The following is a 12,500-nucleotide window of genomic DNA, read 5'->3' as shown; positions in this document are numbered from 1 at the left end:
ACACACGCTCACACACACACTCACACACACACACATGCATGTACACACACACACACATACATGCACGCGCACATGTACACACACACTCACATTCAAACACACACACACACGCGTGCATGTACACACACACACACGCGTGCATGTACACACACACACATACACGCGTGCATGTACACACACACACACATGCACGCGTGCATGTACACACACACACTCACACACACACATGCACGCGCACATGTACACACACACACTCACATTTAAACACACACACACACACTCACATTCACACAGCTGTGTTGCGAGACAGGCATGAATCATATTTGTTGTATAGTGTCCAAGTGGTACTATTACTCATGGAGTTGATCTGCAGACATTTCTTCAGTGGAATCATTAAGTTTATTTACAATATACTCAGCAGCAACTACACGCGTGCTCTCAACTCCAACTCTAACTCTGCCCTCACTGCTGAGGGAACCCTCACTCCTCTCCTATTGGTTACTCCAGACCATGTGATCTTCCTTAACAAGCATTATTCTTAAAGGTACATTACACACTAAATAAAACCCTAATTAGTACATTCCTCCCCCTTTACCTTTGCTGTACACATTATATTCACAAGTAAGTATTTACACTGGGTCAGGAGTTTACAGGTTCAGTCCTTCAGGTGGTTTCCTGGTACGTGTGGAGCGTCTCAGCTCCACAACTTCCGATCCTTTCTCAGGGACCCTCCTTCTTTCCCGGAGTTCCCCGGACACCGGGCGTTTCGGCGGGGCTCCCGCATTTCTGTATCCGCCACTCTCCCAGGGACATCGGACGGGTCAGTCCTGGGCTGAGCGTCCTCGACAGGAAACGCTGACCTCCCTGGCCGTGGTCACTGGGTGGGACCAAATCTCGCTGATTTGTCTCTCTCTCTCTCCCTGTGACACGGTCCACGTGGTTTACAGAGGATCCGGCCTCCCACCTCCCACATGGTCAGACAGAGGTCCGGTCACCGCACTTATTTCACCCGCTAACCGCTATGGTCCTTCCCCGAAATATTTCACGCCCACTCTGCTCTCCCGCGGTCAATTTCCTCTCGCGACTACGCCAAGTCATGTCTGGTTTTTCTGGCTTCCCTGACTCGTTTTTCACCTCCTCCCGCTCTAAATTCAGGATCATTTAGCTCAATCTCGCCCTGAAAGACAGCAGGGAGTGACACCATTGTTGTGTGAGGGGGGGGGCGTGGTCCTGTACTTGAAAGATAAAGCGTGTCAGCTTATGGTGGCCCAGGGGAATCGCCGGTCAGCTCTCTCACGCCCGCCTCGAGCGCTTGCGCCGAATCCTGTGGCCGGTCCGTCTTGAGGGAGGGAGGAGCGGGAGACGGTGCAGTTTTCACACGAGCGGTACCGCCGGGGGGGCTGATAGAACCGCGGAAACTCAGCGCTCGCGAACGCCGGGGCCCCCGTTAATCGGGAACGACCGCTCCCGGCGCGGGTCCCGCGAACGGCCATACCCTGACCCGGTTTCTCTCGATGGTGGTGGTGGTGGCCGACCTCGGTGACCTCTCACCTCTCGCGTGCGTCCGTCCGCCTCCAACGAGGAGGGGACGTGTTTCCCAGGAGAGGCCCAGCGTTGGTCAATGTGAGGCCGCACCCCAGCTTGGGGGGGGGTCCTGGGCTGGTCACTTCCCGGTTGAAGGAACGGTCTGGCCTGGTCAGATACGACCCAACCCTGTAAGCGCTTGACCTGAGGCGAGACTGGGCCCCTGGACTCGTCCAGTCTCTGGCCTGTCCAGCGCACGTACCGGCCGAGGGGACCCGAAAGGAATCGAACAGCCAAACCCTTGGGGGGAACTGGGGGGGTGTGGCTCCTCAGTCTCCGGCCCTGGACCGAGGGTTTTTGGCGTTGGCGATTTGACCGCCGGGCCTAGCGCCCGGAAAGCCGTACCCGTTCGCTGCCGAGATTTAAATCCCCATCGTCGCACTCCCTGCGGAGCGACTGCTGTCTCTCAGGGCGAGATCGAGCTGAACGATCCTGAATTTAGAGCGGGAGGAGGTGAAAAACGAGTCAGGGGCGCCTAGAAAAACCAGACACGACTCGGCGTCGTCGCGAGAGGAAATGGACCGGGGGAGAGCAGGGGTGGGCGTGAAATATTTCGGGGGGAGGACCATAGCGGTTAGGGGGGGTGAAATAAGTGCGGTGACTGGACCTCGCCGTGTGTAGGCTCGGTCCTGGCTCACCGATCCCAGCGACGACGGTTCGGGGGTCCGAGGCGCTCGTAAAATGGCGGCCGGGCGCGTCAGGGCCAAACGTCAGGGACTCCGAGGACGAGGGGAGAGCGGCCTTCGTTCTCTCGCTGCGAGTGTCCCTTTCCCCGCTCCGGTGAGAGCGCGCCCTCTCCCGACGTAGCCTATAGGCCCGTTCCCTGCCACCGTCCATCCGATGGGGGAGAGACCCCTGCTCCCTGCCCTCCCTGGGGAGATGCGCCACACACACACACACACACACACACCCCAGCGCCGACTCTAGCCGCGATGCGCCAATAGAGTGGACGAGGCCAACGTCTTCCAGAAGCTTCTCTCTGAGGGCGTCTCCCGGAGACCAGCGTTGGTTCTAGTTTTGAGCGGAGAACATAGGGGGGCTGGGGGACAGCACTGCCGACAAATCGGGTCCGGGCCGTCCTGACGCGCCCGTCCGCCATTTTACGAGCGCCTCGGACCCCCGAACCGCCGTCGCTGGGATCGGTGAGCCAGGACCGAGCCTACACACGGCGAGGTCCAGTCACCGCACTTATTTCACCCCCCTAACCGCTATGGCCCTTTCCCCGAAATATTTCACGACCCACCCCTGCTCTCCCGCGGTCCATTTCCTCTCGCGACGACGCCGAGTCGTGTCTGGTTTTTCTAGGCTTCCCCGACTCGTTTTTCACCTCCTCCCGCTCTAAATTCAGGATCGTTCAGCTCGATCTCGCCCCGAGAGAGACGGCGGTCGATCGTACCCGGGGAAACGGGTTTGAGCTCGGAGGCGTTCTTCGGCGCAGGTGTGGGCCTCTCTCTCTCTCTCTCTCTCTCTCTTACCGGCTCTCGCTTTCTTCCTCGACCTGTCCATCTACCCCCGGCGACCCCTCCGAGTCGATCGCCTCCCTCCGCTCGGAGTGTGCGCTTTCCCCTTGCTTTTTTAAACGCGCTCCCCGCACCCCCCCCGCCGCCAGCTTTGCCAGAAACGTTTCCGAGGCTCCTTTCTAAGTTCGGCCGAGCGCTTCTTCTGGGTCAGCGAGTCCTCTCGCCGACGCAGAGCGTCTTGAATAGACGACAGCCCCCGGGGGCAGTTCCCCTTGCGGTGAGCTTCCCCATCGTCCCTCTGCGGAGACAGCGCCAGCGGGAGAGGAGAGACCGAGAGAGGCTGGAGCGTGGATTGGTGCAACACCCCATGTGTGGGGGGGGATTTAACTGTGAGAAACTCCCGGGAGGCTTTTATCCCAACTCGAGCTGTCGATAAGCAAGGAGTCATGTCCCGGCTCTGTGTAGGTTGTCCCTCCCTCTAGCTGCGCCGGACTGCTCTCCGATTCTTGGGAATTGAGCGGGGAGAGGAGCCTATCCGGCTTGGCTACTTTATTAACCCGTCAGTTCGTCGCCTCCACAAATTCGGACGCTCCGGTCGGGTTTAAGGACGGGGGGATGGTGGGAGCTTTCCCCTTCGGAGAACTGAACTCGAGAGGATTGCTCACCTCTTCTCATCCCCTCCGTAATCTCGGTCGCTTGAAAAAAAGAACGTGAGGTGTTCTATGCACTGACATCTCTGCCGCTGACAGAGGTACAGTGCCGATCTCTTCCGCCCGATCCTAACTTTATCCTCGTCGCCAGTGTACCGTAGGGTGGCCGAGTTGTACCATCGACGGTGGAGTTGATCGGCAAAGGCTCCTTGGGCGGGAACATTAAAGGCCCAGTTTCTCGAGTGTGCCTGCCATTTACCTTCACCGTGACAAATATGGGGTTCCTGTCTTTCCAAACTTTCGGGTTAAAGACAACGAGTAAACATCTTGAATTTGTCGTTTTGGGCTCTCTCAATTGCGTTGGGCTTTTTTCCTTTGTTCACGAGACTGCCTGAATCTTTCCTCGCGTTGCATCGCCCCGTGTCCATTCCTGCGACGATAGTTAGCGTTCGATTTTTTTTTTAGACTGCCGATCGCTAAGAGACTTGCTCGTTCCCCTGCCTCTCATTGCGTAGAACCCCTCGCGTTCTTTTTTCAAACGGGCAAGAGTACGGAGGGGGGAAGAGAAGAGGCGAGCGATCCTCTTGCGTCCTTGCAGCAAGTGCCCCGGATTCGAAGAATTCCGATCAATCGGTGGACCTCGTGAATCTCTCACAGCGCTCTCCGTGGCCGGCGCTCTCTCTCTAGCGCCTTCTTGAAATACAGGTTCACTGCGGGCAATGATCTTTTCTGAAGGGTGCGCTCTTTCTCACCACACGCCAAACGAGCTCCGACCACGTCGCTTCAGAGTCGTGCCGAACTCACAATGTGCCGTTAGCTGCTTCAAATTGGCCACCTAGAGCGCAATCGTCTCGCCCGGGGGGGGGGTCTATTTTGCGAATTGTAACCTGAGCCTCTGCATCGTGACCGAGGACTTGGGTTGAAAGTGACCCTCCACCAGGTCCACCGATTCGTCGGAACTCTTCGAATCTTGGGACACCGGGCGCCGTCCAACTTCAAATCAAACCGTAGGGTTTGCTGCCACAAGTACGCGAGAGGATCGCTCGCCTCTTCTCATCCCCCCCCCCCCGTAATCTCGGTCGCTTGAAAAAAAGAACGTGAGGCGTTCTATGCACTGACATCTGTGGCTGGTTCAATTCTCTCCAAATTGTGGCATTTCGAGAGGGGGGGATGACTTCTTCAACTCTAACGGAACTTGCCGCTGACAGAGGTACAGTGTCGATGTCATCCGCTCGATCCCACTTTATCCTCGTCGCCAGTTTGTCGTAGGGTGGCCGAGTTGTACTATCGACGGTAGAGTTGATCGGCAAACATTTCTTGGGCGGGAACATTAAATTTAGTTACGATATACTCAGTGGCAACTGCACGTGCGTTTTCAACTCCAACTCTAACTCTGCACTGACCGCGGAGGGAGCCCGGGGTACTCTCCTACCAGTGGCTGGTACGAATGGGTCAATTCTCCCCAAATTGTGGCATTTCGAGAGGGGCTGGGGGGGTGGGGGTGACTGCTTCAACTCTGACGGAGCTTGCTGCTGACGGAGGTGGAGAGTGCCGATTTCATCCGCTCGATCCGATTTTCGTCCTCGTCGCCAGTTTGTCGCAGGGTGGCCGGGTTGTACCGCGAACGGCGGAGTTGACCCGCGGGTCGGGGGATCTTCCCAGAACAAGTGTTCATCTCAAAGGGGACATTACGCACTAGTTAAGACCGTCATCACGGCCACGCGCCATTTAAACGCGCCGCGCGCTGTCCGATGTGCCGGGGAAGCGTCACCGAGGCTGACTCGGTCCTGAGGCCGGGGGGGGGGGACACACTCGGTCGCGCGCGAACCGTGACTTACCACAGCAGGCCTGCTTGTGGCCTTTGGGGGCCGGTCCGGTAGGGCTGTGTTTGAGGCAGTTCGGCGATTCAGGAGTGCTCCTTTGACTGAGAGACCTGCACAGGGCGAGAGAGGGAGAGAGAGAGGGGTCAACAGTGAGACAGGGCCCCGAGCCCGAGAGTGGACAGACCCCCCACTCCTCCCCGAGGGAGCTGGCGAAAACCAGTCCCCGTACCCTCCCAATCACGGAATGATACGTCAAAGCCGTGGGACATTCAGCCCCTCGAGAGGTGTTGGCTCCCTAGGGCCAGCCCCTTCTCTTCTCCACCGCACCCCTCACAATCTCCCTTGCCGATTTTTCCCCTTCAACTACTTATCCAATTCCCCCCATCACCCATTATTATTCAGACCCCCTCTCCTCCTCGAGCCTGTGACACAGGAACAGGAGGAGGCCATTCAGCCCCTCTCCTCCTCGAGCCTGTTACACAGAAACAGGAGGAGGCCATTCAGCCCCTCTCCTCCACCCTGTTACAGAGGAACAGGAGGAGGCCATTCAGCCCCCTCCTCGAGCCTGTTACACAGGAACAGGAGGAGGCCATTCAGCCCCTCTCCTCCAGCCTGTTACACAGGAACAGCAGGAGGCCATTCAGCCCCTCATGCCTGTCACAGGGGAACAGGAGGAGGCCTCTTGGCTCCTCAAAGCGCACGATGTAAGTGAGGGACATGTACTCACGGGGGAGAGGCTGGGAAGATTTTATTCAGGGAGGTGTTGATGTGACTCATCACCCGGTCCAGGTCTTCCAGGGAGAGGAAATTCACGGAGTAAGTGGACTTCTCTGTTTCCATGACAACCTGATGGAGCGAGGGGAGAAAGGTCATCATTTTAAACACCGCGTAGATAAAGAACAAACCTCCCTCTACACCGTCCCCATCAAACACTCCCAGGACAGGTACAGCACGGGGTTAGATACAGAGTAAAGCTCCCTCTACACTGTCCCCATCAAACACTCCCAGGACAGGTACAGCACGGGGTTAGATACAGAGTAAAGCTCCCTCTACACTGTCCCCATCAAACACTCCCAGGACAGGTACAGCACGGGGTTAGATACAGTGTAAAGCTCCCTCTACACTGTCCCCATCAAACACTCCCAGGACAGGTACAGCTCGGGGTTAGATACAGAGTAAAGCTCCCTCTACACTGTCCCCATCAAACACTCCCAGGACAGGTACAGCACGGGGTTAGATACAGAGTAAAGCTCCCTCAACACCGTCCCCATCAAACACTCCCAGGACTGGTACAGCACGGGGTTAGATGCAGAGTAAAGCTCCCTCTACACTGTCCCCATCAAACACTCCCAGGACAGGTACAGCACGGGGTTAGTTACAGAGTAAAATAGACCTCTCTCTCTCTGTCACCTTCACTTTGCCTTCCATTGTCCCTCCCATCTTGTGCTCCATCTGTCTCTCTCTCTCTGATTCTTTCTGTCTCTCACTCCCTCCATCTCCTTCCAACTCTTTCCCTCTCTTCATTTCTCTCTCTCCATCTGACTCTCCATCTTTCCCTCTCTCTCCTATCTATGTCTCTCTTTCTCTCCATTTTGTTCTCTCCCTGTTAACCTAGCTCTCTCTCTCTCTCTCTCCCCTGTCTCTCTCTCTCTGCCTGACTGCCTCGCTCTGTCACTCTTCCTCTCTCACTCACTACCTCTGACCCCACAGATCTCACTGACCTGATCCGGATTCACAGGAGTCAAGTTCCGAATCTCCAGGAAATTGAATGTGCTCTCAATCTGTACAGAGGAAAAGACATCAATTAGAATATCGTATGTGCAGAGTTACAGACTGGAATCTAATCGAGGGGTTCGGGGTGGTTTATATATAGAATAACAGATACCCAGGAGTGAGTTACAGACTGGAATCTAATCGAGGGGTTCGGGGTGGTTTATATATAGAATAACAGATACCCGGGAGTGATTTACAGACTGGAATCTAATCGAGGGGTTCGGGGTGGTTTATATATAGAATAACAGATACCCGGGAGTGAGTTACAGACTGGAATCTAATCGAGGGGTGCGCGGTGGTTTATATGTAGAATAACAGATACCCAGGAGTGAGTTACAGACTGGAATCTAATTGAGGGCTTCGGGGTGGTTTATATATAGAATAACAGATACCCGGGAGTGAGTTACAGACTGGAATCTAATCGAGGAGTTCGGGGTGGTTTATATATAGAATAACAGATACCCGGGAGTGAGTTACAGACTGGAATCTAATCGAGGGGTTCGGGGTGGTTTATATATAGAATAACAGAAACCCGGGAGTGAGTTACAGACTGGAATCTAATCGAGGGGTTCGGGGTGGTTTATATATAGAATAACAGATACCCGGGAATGAGTTACAGACTGGAATCTAATCGAGGGGTTCGGGGTGGTTTATATATAGAATAACAGATACCCGGGAGTGAGTTACAGACTGGAATCTAATCGAGGGGTTCGGGGTGGTTTATATATAGAATAACAGATACCCGGGAGTGAGTTACAGACTGGAATCTAATCGAGAGGTTCGGGGTGGTTTATATATAGAATAACAGATACCCGGGAGTGAGTTACAGACTGGAATCTAATCGAGGGGTTCGGGGGGGTTTATATATAGAATAACAGATACCCCGGGAGTGAGTTACAGACTGGAATCTAATCGAGGGGTTCGGGGTAGTTTATATGTAGAATAACAGATACCCGGGAGTGAGTTACAGACTGGAATCTAATCGAGGGGTTCGGGGTGGTTTATATGTAGAATAACAGATACCCGGGAGTGAGTTACAGACTGGAATCTAATCGAGGGGGTTCGGGGGGGTTTATATATAGAATAACAGATACCCGGGAGTGAGTTACAGACTGGAATCTAATCGAGGGGTTCGGGGTGGTTTATATATAGAATAACAGATACCCGGGAGTGAGTTACAGACTGGAATCTAATCGAGGGGTTCGGGGGGTTTATATATAGAATAACAGATACCCGGGAGTGAGTTACAGACTGGAATCTAATCGAGGGGTTCGGGGTGGTTTATATATAGAATAACAGATACCCGGGTGTGAGTTACAGACTGGAATCTAATCGAGGGGTTCGGGGTGGTTTATATATAGAATAACAGATACCCGGGAGTGAGTTACAGACCGGAATCTAATCGAGGAGGTCGAGTGGTTTTATATATCGAATACCTGTGCTCTCCTTACCTTTGTGGGAATCTTCATGTTGAGTAGACACATTCTCCAGGCCGTCAGCACCTGTAATAATGGAGAGGAGAGGGTGACGTGTACTGATACAGAGCAGTTTCTCTGAACTGTGCAGCTGGGTTGTGGTTCCTGAGTTCAGGAGTTCCTGAACACAATCTCCCATGTCCGACAATATTCAGCTGCTTCATTCTAGATGATCCGTTCATTCAATGCTTTGCCGCACTTGTGTGACCTCACAGCAAGACAATGTCGCTTGTCCTCAAGAGCAGGAATGTGGGATTCGGCTGGGTGGGATATTAAAAGGGACTGGGAGTGTTTGATGGGGACGGTGTAGAGAGAGCTTTACTCTGTATCTAACCCCGTGCTGTACCTGTCCTGGGAGTGTTTGATGGGGACAGTGTAGAGGAAGATTTACTCTGTATCTAACCCCGTGCTGTACCTGTCCTGGGAGTGTTTGATGGGGACAGTGTAGAGGGAGCTTTACTCTGTATCTAACCCCGTGCTGTCCCTGTCCTGGGAGTGTTTGATGGGGACAGTGTAGAGGGAGCTTTACTCTGTATCGAACCCCGGGCTGTACCTGTCCTGGGAGTGTTTGATGGAGACAGTGTAGAGGGAGCTTTACTCTGTATCTAACCCCGGGCTGTACCTGTCCTGGGAGTGTTTGATGGGGACAGTGTAGAGGGAGCTTTACTCTGTATCTAACCCCGTGCTGTACCTGTCCTGGGAGTGTTTGATGGGGACGGTGTAGAGGGAGATTTACTCTGTATCTAACCCCGTGCTGTACCTGTCCTGGGAGTGTTTGATGGGGACAGTGTAGAGGGAGCTTTACTCTGTATCTAACCCCGGGCTGTACCTGTCCTGGGAGTGTTTGATGGGGACAGTGTAGAGGGAGCTTTACTCTGTATCTAACCCCGTGCTGTCCCTGTCCTGGGAGTGTTTGATGGGGACAGTGTAGAGGGGGTTTTACTCTGTATCTAACCCCGGGCTGTACCTGTCCTGGGAGTGTTTGATGGGGACAGTATAGAGGGAGCTTTACTCTGTATCTAACCCCGTGCTGTACCTGTCCTGGGAGTGTTTGATGGGGACGGTGTAGAGGGAGCTTTACTCTGTATCTAACCCCGTGCTGTACCTGTCCTGGGAGTGTTTGATGGGGACGGTGTAGTGGGAGCTTTACTCTGTATCTAACCCCGGCTGTGCCTCTCTCCCTCTGATATATTACCACGTGCTGTTGGTGTGGGTCTTGGCACAGAGTCTCAGTCTGACACGTCAGGCTCTGGGTGAGATTGTACCGGATGTGCAGAGTGAAGCAGCTCAGACTGTAATCGCTCTAACCCTCTGACCTTCCTCTCCCCTCCCACCATCTGCTTCCCCTTCTACCCTCACCCTCCCTCCACCTCCACCCTCACCATTCCTCACTCACTCCCGCTCTCCCTCACCCTCCCCTCCACTCTCTCCATTCCTCACTCCCTCCCGCTCTCCCCTCACTCTCCACCCTCCACCCTCTCCATTCCTCACTCCCTCCCGCTCTCCCCTCACTCTCCACCCTCTCCATTCCTCACTCACTCCCCCTCTCCCCTCACCCTCCACCCTCCACCCTCTCCAGTCCTCACTCCCTCCCGCTCTCCCCTCCACCCTCCACCCTCTCCATTCCTCACTCCCTCCCCCTCTCCCCTCCACCCTCCACCCTCTCCATTCCTCACTCCCTCCCACTCTCCCTCACCCTCCACCCTCTCCATTCCTCACTCCCTCCCCTTCTCCCTCACCCTCCACCCTCTCCATTCCTCACTCCCTCCCCTTCTCCCTCACCCTCCACCCTCTCCATTCCTCACTCCCTCCCGCTCTCCCTCACCCTCCCCTCCACCCTCTCCATTCCTCACTCCCTCCCGCTCTCCCTCACCCTCCCCTCCACCCTCTCCATTCCTCACTCCCTCCCTCACCCTCCCCTCCACCCTCTCCATTCCTCACTCCCTCCCGCTCTCCCCTCACCCTCCACCCTCTCCATTCCTCACTCCCTCCCGCTCTCCCCTCACCCTCCACCCTCTCCATTCCTCACCCCCTCCCGCTCTCCCCTCACCCTCCCCTCCACCCTCTCCATTCCTCACTCCCTCCCTCACCCTCCCTCCACCCTCTCCATTCCTCACTCCCTCCCGCTCTCCCCTCACCCTCCACCCTCTCCATTCCTCACTCCCTCCCGCTCTCCCCTCACCCTCCACCCTCTCCATTCCTCACCCCCTCCCGCTCTCCCTCCACCCCTCCACCCTCTCCATTCCTCACCCCCTCCCGCTCTCCCCTCACCCTCCACCCTCCACCCTCTCCATTCCTCACTCCCTCCCGCTCTCCCCTCACCCTCCACCCTCCACCCTCTCCATTCCCCACTCCCTCCCGCTCACCCCTCACCCTCCACCCTCTCCATTCCTCACTCCCTCCCACTCTCCCTCACCCTCCACCCTCTCCATTCCTCACTCCCTCCCGCTCTCCCCTCACCCTCCACCCTCCACCCTCTCCATTCCCCACTCCCTCCCACTCACCCCTCACCCTCCACCCTCTCCATTCCTCACTCCCTCCCGCTCTCCCTCACCCTCCACCCTCTCCATTCCCCACTCCCTCCCTCTCTCCCCTCACCCTCCACCCTCTCCATTCCTCACTCCCTCCTGCTCTCCCCTCACTCTCCCCTCCCCCTCCCCTCCCCCATCAACCACTCCCTCACTACCTGCCTTCCCCCTCCCCTCCCCTCCACCGCTCCCCCCTCACTACCTACCCTCCCCCCTCCCCCTCCCCCATCAACCCCTCCCTCACTACCTGCCCTTTCCCCCAACTCACCCTCAACCCCTCCCTCACTACCTGCCCTTCCCCCTCCCACTCAACCCCTCCCTCACTACCTGCCCTTCCCCACCCCCTCTCCCTGCTCCTCCTACCCCCCTTCCCCTCCCTCCCAACACTCTCCCATGCTCCCACTCCCCTGTGCCCCCTCCCCTCCCCCTTTCCTTCCCCTCCCCCTCCCAGCCTCCCTTCTCCCTCCGTGCCCCCTCTCCCTCCGCCTACCTCTCCCTCCTCCCCCTCCCCTTCCTTCTCACCTCCCCCCACCCCCACACGACTCCTCCCCTCCATCTCTCCCCCTCCCACCTCATCCTACCCCTTACCCCCTCCCTCTGCCTTCCCCTCCCCCTCACTCCCTTCCCCTCTCCCCACCTCCCCTCTCCTCCCATGTCCTCCACTCCACCCCCACTCTCCCCACCCACTCTCCCAACCCCTGCTCCCTCTCAAAGACAGAGAGAGAGAGTCAGAGAGAGAGACTCCCTCCCACTCTCCCCTCACTCTCCACCCTCCACTCTCTCCATTCCTCACTCCCTCCCGTTCTCCCCTCCACCCTCCACCCTCTCCATTCCTCACTCCCTCCCTCTCTCCCCTCACCCTCCACCCTCCACCTCCCCTCTCCCTCCCCCGCCCCTCTCCCTCCCCCTCCCACCACTCTCGCTACCCCTCCTCCGCAACACCTCACTCACTATCTGCCCTTCCCTGTCCCCCTCTCCCCCTCCTCCACCACTCCCTCACTGCCTGACCCTCCCCCTCCTCCTCAACCTCTCCCTCACTACCTGCCCTCCCCCTCCTCCTCAACCCCTCACACTACCGGCCCTTCCACCTCCCCTCCCCCATCAACCCCTCCCTCAAAACCTGCCTTTCCCCCTCCCCCATCAACCCCTCCCTCACTACCTGCCCTTCCCCCAACTCACCCTAAACCCCTCCCTCACTACCTGCCCT

At 56.5% G+C, this 12,500-nt stretch overlaps 1 protein-coding gene across 1 annotated transcript in view; it reads right to left on the bottom strand.

Moving 5' to 3' along the window:
* The window catches only part of LOC144677603 (capping protein, Arp2/3 and myosin-I linker protein 3-like), a gene marked incomplete at its 5' end in the record, with an annotated part of 18,929 nt that extends 10,137 nt beyond the window's left edge, over positions 1 to 8,792 (bottom strand). Inside the window, 4 exons of the mRNA XM_078537644.1 lie at positions 5,533 to 5,627; positions 6,245 to 6,363; positions 7,239 to 7,298; positions 8,742 to 8,792. Of these exons, the coding sequence (XP_078393770.1) occupies positions 5,533 to 5,627; positions 6,245 to 6,363; positions 7,239 to 7,298; positions 8,742 to 8,792 (325 nt within the window). The remainder of the gene's footprint in view (positions 1 to 5,532; positions 5,628 to 6,244; positions 6,364 to 7,238; positions 7,299 to 8,741) is intronic.
* Positions 8,793 to 12,500: the final 3,708 nt, after the last annotated feature.

The sequence above is a fragment of the Cetorhinus maximus genome, unplaced genomic scaffold (genome assembly GCF_964194155.1).
Source record: "Cetorhinus maximus unplaced genomic scaffold, sCetMax3.hap1.1 HAP1_SCAFFOLD_2742, whole genome shotgun sequence".
Taxonomy (NCBI): Eukaryota; Metazoa; Chordata; class Chondrichthyes; order Lamniformes; family Cetorhinidae; genus Cetorhinus; species Cetorhinus maximus.
The sequence above is the reverse complement of the archived record's forward strand: the minus strand, read 5'-3'. Positions and strand labels throughout refer to the sequence as shown.